General features: G+C 42.3%; 1 protein-coding gene across 2 annotated transcripts in view; it reads left to right on the top strand.

Moving 5' to 3' along the window:
* The window catches only part of ACE2 (angiotensin I converting enzyme 2), a 39479-nt gene that overhangs the window by 16418 nt on the left and 8347 nt on the right, over positions 1-14714 (top strand). For both annotated transcript variants that reach the window (XM_027609552.2, XM_027609553.2), the window contains exons 7-14: positions 447-544; positions 2961-3130; positions 5745-5971; positions 8472-8616; positions 10462-10560; positions 11273-11395; positions 12265-12437; positions 13717-13775. In XM_027609552.2, the coding sequence (XP_027465353.1) occupies positions 447-544; positions 2961-3130; positions 5745-5971; positions 8472-8616; positions 10462-10560; positions 11273-11395; positions 12265-12437; positions 13717-13775 (1094 nt within the window). The remainder of the gene's footprint in view (positions 1-446; positions 545-2960; positions 3131-5744; positions 5972-8471; positions 8617-10461; positions 10561-11272; positions 11396-12264; positions 12438-13716; positions 13776-14714) is intronic.

The following is a 14714-nucleotide window of genomic DNA, read 5'->3' on the forward strand; positions in this document are numbered from 1 at the left end:
GTGGAACTTTGTTACTAGTTAGTAGAGATTCCTGGATGGTGATCCTATATGATCTCTCTTGAGTCCAATATTAGGAATTACTAATAGTCTAATTGGCAATATTCCGTTCCATGGATGGTAGACTATATCAATCTGTTTCTAATCTATAGTAGCTATGATGTTCCATATATTTAATAAACTGTGCCTTTGAATTGTAATTCAAAATGGGAGAAACAGGGATAATCTCCAGCCATTTTAACCTTTTAGAGGAGATAGTAAAAGAAGGGAGTGTTGAAAATTGTAAATAAGAGAACAGAAAAGGAGGTAATGAAAAGAAACTAGATTAAATTTAGAATACTGTATGGCCTATTTACCGATCCTCACTTAGGCACTGTGTAAAATCGGGTCTATGCTTCTGCTGCCTTTGCTATGTATTAACAAAATCTTTTTTTTTTTTTTTTAAATAGGCGATATGTGGGGTAGATTTTGGACAAACCTGTACCCTCTGACAGTCCCCTTCGGACAGAAACCAAACATAGATGTTACTGATACAATGGTGAACCAGGTAGGAAGAGGCCTTAAAAACCAAATCTAAATCCTCGACTTCATTTCTTTTTCTGCCACTCTTCTTTCCTTATCTTTTGCATGTAAAACCATGTAAATAAAAAAATGTTAAACTAATTTAAATGTATTTCTTGGGGGGGGCCTGTGTGACTCAGTGGGTTAAGCATCCGACTCTTGGTTTCAGCTCAGGTCATGATCTCAGGGTCGTGAGATCGAGTCCCAGGTCCGTGCTCAGCACAGAGTCTGTTTGAGATTCTTTCCTCCTCCCTCTCCGTTGCCTTCTGGCCCTTTCCACGCTGGTGCTTGTGCACACACACACTCTCTCTCTCTCAAATAAATAAAATCTTAAAAAAATAATATATTTCTGATGTAGCTCTCTTTTCATGGAAAAGTAATTTACAATGTCAGTGACATCAAGTACTTTGAATGATAAGTATGGTATTGATCTTGCTGAGAGATATTAAAAATGGAGATGACCTGAGTTTTCCATCAAGCAGGAAGATGTGGAATTATCGACTGGTTGGCATTACTCTTTCCAGAGTTAGTCGCTGCTAAGTAATCAGTCTGTAGTCTCTACGAACAGAAAAAATGATATCATTAGAAGATTTTTAAAAAATCATTATTGTTAAAAATACTATAGGAGTCTTTAAAATAATTTTTAGATTACTTTTTGTTACCATCCTTGCGTAATTATTTAAAATTCACCATGTTCCCTACCATGGGTGAAGTCATATCATAATTATATGTTTTTCTTTATTCAGCTGATAGTCTACATTTTTCGGGTACAATGTACGGTCATACTTCTCTTGGCTGTATAAAATGTCTTCAGAGAGTTGCACCATGATTTCCTTTCCTATAAGCAGCCATGCAGTGAACATCTTCACATATATAACATGCTCCTGGGAAAAGGTCACAGCAAAATAAAAATGTGAAGCTGCAAGGGCCTCCAAACTCCCGAAGCTGTGCTCGGCCTGGTTTCACAGTTGAGGAGCAGCAGAAGTTCATCTGCACATAGCTCCTCAGCCTGTCTCCAGTGTTGGTACACGCACCATCTCTCCTAAGGTCGTCTTGACAACACGCTTACGAGACTGTCAGGATGGGGATGGTGATGGATCCGTGTTGTAGATGAGGAAACTGAGGCCCGGGTAAATGTCTTGCCCAAAGTCACAAAGACGATCAGTGGCAACGAAGGTTTGACCTCAAAACTCCTAATATTTCCAGTCTCGTTTTCCATTCGTTCCTTCTGCGTTTAACAGACGTTAACTGTGCTTACTAGCCTGCGCTGTTTTGGTATACAGACATTCTTTCTGCTTGAGAATGCCATACCTACTAATACCAATATTGCCTTTAAAGGGCAATAATAAAAAACATCCCCAGTGTCATATCCTGTTTCATATCCCTGAGGCGATAGAGGAGAAAAACCAGACTTGACTGGTCTTTGAGATCAGAGGAAGTTTTCTGTGTCACCAGAAGTGATTCATGAATTATCTGCCACCTGCACAAACTTAGCTTTGTGGGCCTTTTCCCCAAAGAAGCCCTGATCAGCTCCCAGAAGAGTTTGCTGGATGGCAGACACCTACTGCTGCCCCTCTCCGGTTCCAGAACATTCTGAAACTTTAGATTCCCATACGGACTATGAAGCCAAGGCCCAGCTACTTACTGGCTACTGGGTCTCACACAGGCCTTTTGGGTTCCAAAAGTCCATGACTTTGTCTGCACCTTATGGTTTGTGTCTTCCACTGAGCCTAACACCAGGGCCTCCCCCCTTGAAGGAGCTTGGTCAAGGATTGTTGGCTTGAGTTGAATAGTTTTTTAGGAAAGAGAAGGTCATTGTTGTTTGCTTATACTTGGAATATAAAGCATAAAAACAAAAACATCACACATAATCTCACACAGTCTACTGTTAATTTTTCGTGTATTTCCTCATTAATATCACATTATATAAGTGGTTTATATATTCTACTTTTTCACTTAATATTAAATTACAAAAAACATCAATAAAAAGTCTTTATGAATTGAATTTATTTAGATTTTCCGTTCCACGAAGACATCATTATGTATTTAATCATTCTGGTGGTGGCTTCCACTTTTTTTCTCTATTAAAAATCATTTTACATGTTGTATACCTTAAATTTACACAATGTGATGTGTCAAATATGTTTCAATATTTAAAAATAATAAACAAAAAAACCCACTTTAATTCTTTGACCTAACTTCCGAGAATTTCCTAGGTTAGTTCCCTAGAGACCGGATTACTGAGACAAAGAGTGTAAACACTTTGAAAGCTTGACATGTCCGTACATGTCGCCAAATTGCCTTCCAGAAAGGTTATGCCTCTGTACATAGCCGACAGAAAGAATGCTGTTATTTTAATGCTAGAATGAAATGCTGTTCTTTTTTTTTTTTTTTTCTTTCAGAGCTGGGATGCAAGGAGGATATTCGAGGAGGCTGAGAAATTCTTTGTGTCTGTTGGCCTTCCCAACATGACTCAAGGATTCTGGGACAACTCCATGCTAACAGAGCCAGGCGACAGCCGGAAAGTGGTCTGCCACCCCACAGCTTGGGACCTAGGGAAGCATGACTTCAGGTAGTGAGGATGATCCTTACAAAGCTGATACTAAACTGGGAGACAATGGAGGCAGGAATGAGTATGGATTTGGACTTCTTCTCTGCTTCTCTGAGCACAGAAGAGATGTGTGAACTCTCCTTAAATGAGGACTCAGGAGTCCACGAGAGCACATCTGGCCTTTTCCAGGAAAAGGGGATTGTCAGCAGGCCCTAACTTGAACTTTAGCCTGTCTGCCTCATTTGAAATAATATGCACCCATTAGATTTGCCTGGTCATGGGAAGGGTGGTGTCCCCGTGAGAAAGATTTGGTGCTAAGATTTATGGAAGATGGCTGGGTGGATCAGGCATTGTTCTTCCCCTCCATGTTTCCCTCTTATGAGTGAGACAGGACAGGTGAATAAATAAGCTGCGATAAAAGAGAGAAGGTGGTATGTGTTAGAAGAGAACCACAGAGAACACTCTACAGGGAATTGGAAGAGAACTGACTACACCCGGAATAGGATGTAGGCTCAGACAGGGCTTTTCAGGTGACATTTGAATTAGGCTTGAAAGACGAGAAGGGTTTGGACAGACAGGGCTGGGAGAAAAGCAGGATCAAATGCAGAGAGGCAGGGCCTGGCATTGTGTGCCAGAACCAGCAAGTTAGGCTAGAATAAAAGTCATGTGAAGAAGGGTCTGTGATACAGCAGGATGAGCACCGGCTTTCGAATCCCAGGTGTGTCACTTAATGACTAGATAGCATTGGGCAAGGTATTTAACCTTCTTGGGTTTCATTTTTCTTATCTCTAAAAGGGAGTGGTAATCCCCAGGTAGCAGCTTTGTGAGTGTCTTAGGTTGGGTTCCCCAGGTTGAGAAGAAGATTCTGGTACAAATGCTTCATTGAGGGACAGATGTCAGGCAAAAGGGGGTGAGGGAAGGGGGGTGGGCAGGGGAAAGAGTTAAGTAAGGATGTGGCCTCTGTTGGAGACTTGGCCTCAGCCTGATCCCACAGGGCTCTCTGGACCCCGATTTGTACCACGGTTGGTCACACCTTGAGAAAAAAGGACTGGCCTTTTGTATCCCCACATTAGTTAGTCACTGGCTGCGGCCTGCCCCAGAGTGTGGGAGGACACACTCTCCTGGTTGAGGCACCTCTCACTTAGCCAAAGGCAGTGCACAAGGAAGCAGCTGTTGGCTTTTAAGGGCTATGATGCAGTCAGATGGGGGATGGGTGGATCTGCCTGGGAGAGCTGGTCTGGGCAGGCCCCCAGCAGCGTCCACTAGAGTAGGGCCTGACAGTCCTGTTCTGTAAAGGGCCGGATAGTAAATAGTCCAGGCTTTGCAGGTCTCTGCTGCAACGATTCAGTTCTGCCCGTGTGGCATCAAAGCAGCCACGTACCATACGTAAACAAATGGCGCCTGTGTTCCAACAAAGCCTCATTTATCAAAACACTTCACTGACTCCCATACTAGAGAGAGCCTTAAAAATGAGGGAATACACGTAAGTTTCCTAGCCCAGTCTCTTAGGTACTGTAGACACTAAACACACAATAGCTTTTCTTGTGATTGTTTCAAAAGAGAATAGAGAAAAACCAGGTTAGAAAGGCAGGTCTTACCTGGGCTGTATCAAGGAAGCTGAGTTTCTTCTTGAGCACTGGGGGAGACTTACAGGGTATTTATCAGGGGGATGACATGGTCAGAGGGGAAAGAAAATTAATTTGGGAACCTACTGAAATATGCCCCCTGCATTCACCGGAATGGAACTGCTCTTGCCAAGCTGAACAGGACCACTGTCAATTGCCGAATGCAGTCCTTATTGAATTGGGCCACTGCAGCCTTAGACGGTGTTTACAAGTTTTCTTCGAAATGCTATTTTTCATTGGCTTCTGCATTGTCATGCTCTTCTGGACTTCTTTGACTCCTCTCTCTCTCTCTCTCTCTCTCTCTCTCGCTCTCCCTCCATCTTCTCTGAATCATCTTTCTCCACTCCGTACGTACTGGGACCTCCTAGGGCTCTGTTTTTGGCCCTCTTTCCTTGCCATTCTATGCCTGCTTCATGGGCCATCACATCGACTCCCTGACTTACAATGCTAATGACTCCCGAATATCAATTTCCAGCCCCTTCTCCTCCTACTTCTCTATCTTGGCTCTACCAAACCGCCTGCTGTGTCCTGAATGCTACACCCTTTTCTCAAGCCTTTTTCACTGAGCACTTCCGGGAATGTCAACGTCTTGTCCCTCCCCGCCATCTGCCCGGCAAACTTCTACATGTTGATCAAGGTCCGGCTTGCTCATTGCGTCCTCAGTTATGCCCTTCCCGGTGCTTCTAGGAGACTGTGCCTGCATTCACTTGTTGTTATGCCCAAAGCCATGTCTACTGATCACTTACAGAGTACTTACCTGAGAGTTTTTGTAGTAGAAGACTCTGCTTATCTTTCTATTAGTTTGTGAGCAATAGGATTCAGCCCTGCCCATCGCTTTATATTGAGCACCTTGTACCGTTTCTAGGACATAAAAGGTAAGTTCTCAAGATTCATCGGTGAACAAATCTTGGAATGATGAACCATGCTATCAAAATCCTATACTGCTCTTACTGTGATGATTAAATCAAATTCATTGAGATCTCATTTTAATCTTGCCCGTTTTTGTGCAGGATCAAGATGTGCACAAAGGTGACGATGGATGACTTCCTGACAGCCCATCATGAGATGGGACACATCCAGTATGACATGGCATATGCCACACAACCCTTCCTGCTAAGAAATGGAGCTAATGAAGGGTTCCATGAAGCTGTTGGGGAAATCATGTCACTTTCTGCAGCTACACCCAAGCATTTGAAAACCATTGGTCTTTTGCCACCTGGTTTTTCTGAAGACAATGGTATGGACATTTTTCTTCATGGCTTGTTTTGGGGATTCTTTAGTTAGTTGTGGGCAAAGGCATTTATTACCACATGTGGGATATATTTAATTTTTGCCACATAAAGTATATGATATTTATGGGTAACTGGGAATTGCTACTGGTAAAAACATTTTTTAAGGAATATATCATAACAAGGGGCGCCTGGGCAGCTCAGTTGGTTAAGTGTCTGCCTTCAGCTCAGGTCATGATCCGGATGGCGCTCCATGTCAGACTCCCTCCTCAGTGGGGAGCCTGCTTCTCCCTCTCCCACTCCCCATGCTCATGCTCTCTCTCTCTGTCAAATAAATGAATAAAATCTTTTTTCTGACAGAGAGAGAGAGAGCACAAGTGGACAGAGCAGGCAGAGGGAGAGGGAGAAGCAGACTCTCCCGTCGAGAAGGGAGCCCGACGCGGGGCTTGATCCCAGGACACGGGGCTTGATCCCAGGAGTCTGGGATCATGGCCTGAGCTGAAGGCAGCCGCTTAACCGACTGACCCACTCAGGCACCCCAATAAATAAAGTCTTTAGAAAAAAAGAAAAAAAGAAAAAGGCATAAGAGAGCTGACTGAATGGTCTTGGAACTTTAAGAAACATCTAACAGGGAATAAAAGTTGCTAAAACAGGCCCACAGAACTGAAATGGCTTATCCAAGGTCACCCAGCTAATTAATATTAGAGTTCTGACTAGATCCCCCTGGTTCTAGGTAAAAACCTCCCAAAATGTGAGAGGTGGAACATTCTAAAAACTATTTTACAGAGGCAGCAAACTGAAGACAAGAGAGGAAAAGTAACTAGTCCAAGGTCAAAAAGCAACATAGCAGAACCTAAACCAGAGCCCTAATCTAAAGCTTTTCCCATAATATTATACAAAACAAAGTGTGACTTGAAACTTGAGAGTTCTTAAAGAATGGGTGGTGAAATATCAAGATTGGATGGGACTGAAACGTTTTCTTCATCCAGCTGAAGCATGAATTTGCCCCTGTGACATCCCCTCAGATCCATACTATCCGTCAACATCTTTGCCCAAGGCAGCCTGTTTCTCTTTGGGGGGCTGGGACTTGATGGCACATGACGAATGTTCGCGAGATCCAGATTCTTCGGTGAAGATGCCATGACGTTTGATTCTTCCTTGTAAAAGGAGGATACTTAGAGCCAAATATGTTCTCTTCTGTATATTTCTCTCCCCTTGTTTTAGTTATGTGGTTCAAAACATCAGCTCCACTGGCTGGAACGTTTGGTCAGTGAGGTCAAGGTCATGAGCTCCATCCTTGTGGGGGCAATTCACTGCTTGTTTCTGGTTCCAGACTTTGGTGATCTCATGAAGGCCTGGGAGTAGGTCAGTGTAAAGTCTTCATCATGTCTGAAAAAGTTACTGTAAGCATAGACCCAGTGGGTAATAGATGAGTAACAGCATCCTCCCATGAAGGGAGCAACAAAGGAAAGGGAGTTCACGGCAACCACATCTGTTGCCTAATTTTAAAATATAATTCTTGAGTCAATTAACAGACAATTAGTTGTTTTTATCACTTTTTTAAATATTCCCTGACAGCAGGCAAAGATGATTGAATCACTAGGATAGTACTAGACATGGTTAAACAACTGGTTTGAAAAATTCTTGTTTCCTTCCTTGGCTCTGCCCCTGATCTGTGAATGATGTCAAATGAACCCCTTCCTTCCTTCTCTCCCTCCCTCCCTCCTCCCCTTTCCTTGCCTCCTTTCTTCTTCCAAAACTATTTACTTGAGCATATACTATGTGCAAGGCATTTTTCTCAACACTAGAGGTATCCCCCTGCTTACAGTTCGTTGAGCTTCCCTAGTACACAAGGGATGAGCTCTACTGCTTTTTTACATCACTAAATAAAGGATAGATGAGATCACATAATTGTGTTAAAGCATTTTAAACTGAGGTGAAGAAGATGTCAGTACATTTCAAGTGTACTGTACTTCTGATTACCCAGTGGATAGTGTCTTCTGGGGAGGCTCTTTTTTGCTTGTGTTTTTCCTCCCTGGTTTGCTGGCTTTTGGCCACATCTGTTTAAAATTTGTTTTTTAACAAAGACTCAGAGAGGGTGTCATGTAGGAGACACCAGGTTAGGTGTACAGTCTTGAATGAGACATTTGCAGTCACCGCCCTCATGGAGCTTACAAAAATAAATAGTATGACAGTAGACGAAATAGCCCTAATTGGCTCTGATAAGAGGTATTTAAGGAAGGCAATTGACACTAATGAAAAGATGAGGATTAGCGGTTACTTGCCGATTCATTTTACCTGTTCTTTCCAAGTCTTCACCCTCCTCGAAGTCCCTTAGCTAAGAAAATGAATAGATACATATTATTATGTCCATTGTCAGTATTTCCCACGTAATCATCCTTACTGTAAGTATATCTTGAGGAATAATATCTTGAGATTGGGAAATTAATACAACACATCCACTGTCGTCCTCATGTTAATATTTATCCTTTTCCATGTTACTTTCAGAAACAGACATAAACTTCCTATTCAAACAAGCACTTACAATTGTTGGAACTCTACCGTTTACTTACATGTTAGAAAAGTGGAGATGGATGGTCTTTAAGGGTGAAATTCCCAAAGAGCAGTGGATGAAAAAATGGTGGGAGATGAAGTAAGTCAATGAATATGGAATCAGCAAAATGTTTTGTCTCATGAGTTTACCACTTATCTAAAGGCATTTTCCTGGCCTGTGTACACACACACACACACACACACACACACACACACACACACACACACACAAACATGCACGCATGCATGCACACACTGCCTCCTTTTTATTTTTCAAGTCTTCATTTGGGTGCTATCTCCTCAGATAATATGTCCTTGGTTCCGCCTTCCCCAAGCAGGATCCGATGACACAACTTCTCATGGTCTATCTTCTTAAGTGCTGGGTCACCCATTAAACTGTGATATTTTAGGCAAAGCACTGGGAATCCAATGCTGATCATTTCAGATGTTTTCCTTGACTTCAAAGAACTTTTAGTCTATGGAGGGATGTGGAAAATGAAACCATGGCAATGTGTTCTGTTATGGGAGTGTATGGGGATCCACGAGCATCCAAGGCAAGATCGAAAGCCCAATGTGGTGGGTCAGATGAGGAGAAGCATCCAAATTAAGCTCTGAGAGAGAGGTGAGAGTTAGCCAGATGTATGTAGAGGGAAACAGAGAATTCCAGGCTAGTGAGAGGCTGGCCCTTTTGGGCAACAGATGGTGACACTTTCAATAGTTTCAGCACTACATTCTTCATGCCTGGGACACACAGGTATGAAATAAATGGGTTTGGGATGAAAGAATTATAAAAGAAGACAGGAAGGAAGAAAGGAAGGAAGGAAGGGAGGGAGGGAGGGAGGGAGGGAGGGAGGAAGGAAGGAAGGAAGGAAGGAAGGAAGGAAGGAAGGAAGGAAGGAAGGAAGGAAGAGTCTTTTCCCCTCCCTCTATTAGTCAGACTCCTGTCAATTATTTTCCTTTGTTTTTCTTATTTTTCCTTTTTGTGATGAAGATCTACCTATATAACATTCAGCCCTGTATCCATGAATTTAAGTCAGTGCCACTGTTCTGCCAAGATTCTCTGTTGACATAAATTCTACTTGGGAGGAAGGAGACAGCAGTGAAAATAACTGTTCCTAGCATTTGAGTATTACTGAATTTGTCTCTAATGATCCCACAATCAGAAAGGACAAATGTCTGAAGTTTAAATAATGCCAAGTACATGGTTTCCCTGTGTTTTTTTCTGATTGAATTAATTTTTGATCCCCTCTAAAGGTTTATTTTGAAAGGTAAATGGTACCAGACCCTTAAAATCATTCATTATGCATTAATCACTCCATTAGTTCAACAAACGTACATGCAGTCTTTCCTTAGCTTTTGGCAACACGTTTGACGCTGGAACCACAAGGGTAACTGAGACAGCCCCGCCCTCTAGGAGCTCCAGTCTCCAGGGCCAAGAGGAAGATGTGTATGAATAATTGTAAAACAGAGAGAGAAATGCCAAAAGAGTACAACTAGGGAAGGCTAAGGGCGCTGGAGGGGCTCACTGTGCTGGCAGGCGGGTGGGATTAGGGGCAGGCCCCACAGAGGAGGGGGCACTCCAGCTAGCTTTGAAGAATAAGATGTCAATATTACAAAATTCTGTCTGCCAGGAACACATGGAATGTGGTGCCAAAGAGGGATTATTAAGATTTTCACTGTATATTTTTGGCCATGGGATGCACTTTATTAAATTAGTGTTTTGAAGCTGCAGCTGTTTTCCAGTGGTATATTCTGGATGAATTAAAAAAGGAAGAGATAACTACAGAAGGGCTCTATTCTATAATTTTTTTACACTGTTTCTGTTTCACCCGGACAACTTGTTCCAGTAAAATGCCATTGGCTGACAAAACCACGCTAACTGCCTCTAACTGTACTTTCCCATGATGAGCTCCCGTGGCTAACGTATCTGCTTTTTTCCCCAAAGGCGAGACTTAGTCGGGGTGGTGGAACCCTTGCCCCATGATGAAACATACTGTGACCCTGCATCTCTGTTCCATGTTGCTAATGATTACTCATTCATCAGGTAAATGACAGTTGTCTTTTCACTGTTTAACCCCCAGGGTTTGTGGACAGCTGTGCTAATGGCAAAGAAATAGGGATCTATGAAGTGATGACCGTAATTTCTCTTTCTCTTTCTACCCTCCTTCCCCCTACAACCTCAAAACAGATCATCGATTTTAATTCAATTTAACTCAACACGATTTATTGGGTCCAATAAAACTTACGTGAGATCTTTTCTCTACCATGAAGGAATTTATAGAATCCTTGGGGGGAATAAAATTATCTTTGTCTTCTTGTTACTGGCAGTGCTCAGAGTGATGGTAATAGAGTATTTTTAACTTGAAGGCCAAAAACCTATGTTCTTCATCTATTAGCCCCAGATCTTGAGTTTGCTGAACCTCAGTTTCTTTATTTGGAAGGTGGAAATAACACTGTTGGCCTGCCATAGGGATCAATTGGCATTATTTATATGAAAGGGCCATAAATATGGAAAGCACAATACAAATGTGAACTAACATTTAACAAAGCAATACTGCCTTTTTAATCAGCTGATACATAAATACAAGTAGGTTATGATGAGTCTGCAGGACTCATATTTGGGTCTTTCTGGAGAAAGAGGTTGGACTAGTATCTCTTTGGTTACTAGAGCCTCAGCATTTAAACATATGCCCCAATCTGTGAGTCTAGCACAGTAACCAAACACGGGACTGCTCTCTTGTTTGTCTACTTTACAGATACTATACAAGGACCATTTATCAATTCCAGTTTCAAGAAGCCCTTTGTCAAATAGCTAAACATGAAGGTCCCCTACACAAATGTGATATCTCCAATTCCAGCGAAGCCGGACAGACGCTGCTGTAAGAAATACTTCAAGGGGCACCTGGGTGGCTCAGTCGGTTGAGCGTCCCACTCTTGGTTTTGGCTCGGGTTGTGATCTCAGGGTAGTGGGTTGAGCCCTGCTTCGGGCTCAGGTTCAACAGGGAGTCTGCTTAAAGATTCTCTCCCTCTGCCCCTCCTCCCACTCTCTCTCTCTCAGATAAATAGGTGAATCTTAAAAAAAAAAAAAATTCAAAAAAGAAATATTTCAAAGATGTTGAATATTTCAAAATGTTGAACCTCTCCTGCTATCCAATATTACTCATTTCCATGCCTAGATTTCCTTGTTCTAAAAAGAAATTTCTAGGGGCCCCTGGGTGGCTCAGTCGTTAAGCGTCTGCCTTCGGCTCGGGTCATGATCCCGGGGTCCTGGGATTGAGCCCTGCATCGGGCTCCCTGCTCGGTGGGAAGCCTGCTTCTCCCTCTCTTGCTCCCCCTGCTTGTGTTCCCTCTCTCGCTGTGTCTTTCTGTCAAATAAATAAATAAAATCTTTTTTTAAAAGAAATTTCTATAAAATTTGATTTCCTTGTTCTAAAAGGAAAAATTTTGAACTCAAAATGTTCTCATCCACAAATTAAATGTTTATTTTATGGTCACACAGGAACCTAGACCATGTGATGGCTGGACAGTCTATCTCCTCTCCATGTCATAACTACAGAGCTCCCTTTATAGTCGTTAGAAGGAAAGGGATTGAAGGATGAATACATCCATTAACCCACCTGATTTTCTTATCTGCCAGGAGCAAACTTAGCTAAGCCAAAGAGGAGAAACCATAGATCATAGTGTAAATATGTGTACATCTGGAATTCCTCAAAAAGCCCTGAACCCACCCTCCCCTTTTTTCATGTAGCCAAATGCTGAAACTTGGAAGATCAAAACCCTGGACCTTAGCATTGTATCGTGTTGTAGGAGCAAAGAATATGGATGTAAGACCACTGCTCAACTACTTTGATCCTTTGTTTACCTGGCTGAAAGAGCAAAACAGGAATTCTTTTGTGGGTTGGAACACTGACTGGAGTCCATGTGAGTACACTGAGTTGACACATTTCAAATGCCTCCCTTTCTGCTTCCCCTAGTCTCCTCTGGCCCGTCTCATGGAGCTATGACACAGCTGAATATATTTTCCCTCTGTGTAGACCCTGCTTCTGACTGGCTATGGTGACTGCTGCCATTTTATTGGGAAGGAAACACATTTGTTAAGCACCTACTATGTATCAAGCATGATGAAAACTACACACACACACACACACACACACACACACACACACACACACATTTTCTCTCTCAAGTCTGCTTTATTAGCCCCATATTTAAAAATAAAAGTGTATAACACTCCCCACCCCACTGCACTCAAATCCTGCTCTTCAAAGACAATTTTTTAAATCAATTTTAATGCTATTACCTCTTCTTTCTGGCAGTCACATATTTCTGAACATTTTGTTTATACAATTTCTTTATTGGTCAGTTTTAAGGATGCACTTCTGCCTACTCTCCCACCTCCCTTCCTCATCTCTCAATAATGTTTTAATATTTTTATAAGAAATTAACAGTATTTATATCATAATGCCTGAAGAGCCAAGTAATACACTATTTTAAACCCTTTCCTATGTGGCTCTTTGTTTGTCCCGGAGTTTCTACTGCCTTATTTCTTTAATGTCTAATTTGCTATTATTGTTGCATTTATCTTTTCCAGGTATTCCAACATACCTATTCTTTTCAGCCTCATTTTTTCCTAAAGACTTCCTTCTTAGAGTCCTACATTCTTCCATCTCCATCTGGCCACAGTTTTCATCCTGAGTCATCCATCTTTTTGCTGCTTTCCTGGGTTGAGCCCATTGCTTCCTGGATTCCATGCCTTCTTTCTTGGATCACCTCTTGTTTTGCTGCAGCAGAGACTCCAAGTGACTTTCTAAGCAAGAGCATGTGGGGTAGGAGGGTCAACTGTGCCCCACAGTGGCTTTAACCATACCTTAACTTTCATTCCCCTTATTTTCAGTCTGATATCTTCTTCCCACCCCTAGCTATACTCAAATCCCAAGCCTCTCCGGGACTCTCTGGGACTTTTGGGGTCTGTACTGCCTCTGCATACACATTAGGCCATGGCTTTCTGACCCTTGAGAATGCACTTACCCCCCTCCCGCCCGGCTCCGTTACTTCTCATTTTCCAAAAGTGTATGTATTCATACCTGTTAAAAAAATTCCTTTACTATCACTTCGGTGGGATCTTGGGAGGGGAAGGAAATAAATGCACATGATCAATCTGTCATCTGTAACCAATAGTCTACGATTTCTCTTTAATCAGATGCTGACCAAAGCATTAAAGTGAGGATAAGCCTAAAATCAGCTCTTGGAGAAAAAGCAGTGAGTATTCTGGACAGTGTGTCCATTACTTCTTTTTTTTTTAAGTTTTATTTATTTATTTATTTGAGAGAGAGCACATGCAGAGGGACAGAGGGAGAGGGAGAAAGAGAGAAGCTGATTCCCTGCTGAGCATGGAGTCTGCCACTGGGGCTCGATCTCATGACCCTGAGATCATGACCTGAGCCGGATGCTTAACCTACTGAGCCGCCCAGGCGCCCCCCGTCCTTTACTTCTTAATGCACTCCCTTAAATGGGACAAACAAGCCCATTCCAGTGTGTTCTAAAAGAAGACAGGCCACATGTTTCTCTTAAAAACTACAAGCTCCAGATTCTGGCTCTTGGGCTTTTTTTTTTTTTTTTTTTTTTTTAGTAACACATTCTTTATTGGATTGGTGATGTCTACTTTTTCCTTGTTACTTTCAAGTGCTATGAAGATCAATGAGAAAACATCCAATCTTAAATATCAAGTGTCCACCCTTTTTAAAAAATAATTTTTAAAAAAATTTTATTTATTTGAGAGAGAGCCAGAGAGCACAAGCAGGGGGAGTGGCAGAGGGAGAGGGAGAAGCAGGCTCCCCGCTGAGCAGGGATGCTGGCTCAATCCCAGGACCCCGGGATCATGACCTGAACTGAAGTCGGAAGCTTAATGGACTGAGCCACCCAGGTGCCCCAAGTGTCCATCCTCTTAATTCACTCTTATCACCATTACTTGTATTTGAGGAAGAGGACAAGGTTATGTTTTGAGAGATTGTTTTTAGAAGTACTGTAGATAGTTTTGCTCTGTTTTGTTTTAGTCAATCATCCATATCCTGGAAGCTTGTTAAAAATGCAGAATCTTAGGCCCCAGCCCTGGAACCTGCTTAAGCCAAATCTGCATTTTCACAAGCCCCCAGCTGGTTTGTGTATACCAGACTGGGAAGCTCTGATTTACAACAAGAT

This window comes from Zalophus californianus, chromosome X (assembly GCF_009762305.2).
Source record: "Zalophus californianus isolate mZalCal1 chromosome X, mZalCal1.pri.v2, whole genome shotgun sequence".
Classification (NCBI taxonomy): Eukaryota; Metazoa; Chordata; class Mammalia; order Carnivora; family Otariidae; genus Zalophus; species Zalophus californianus.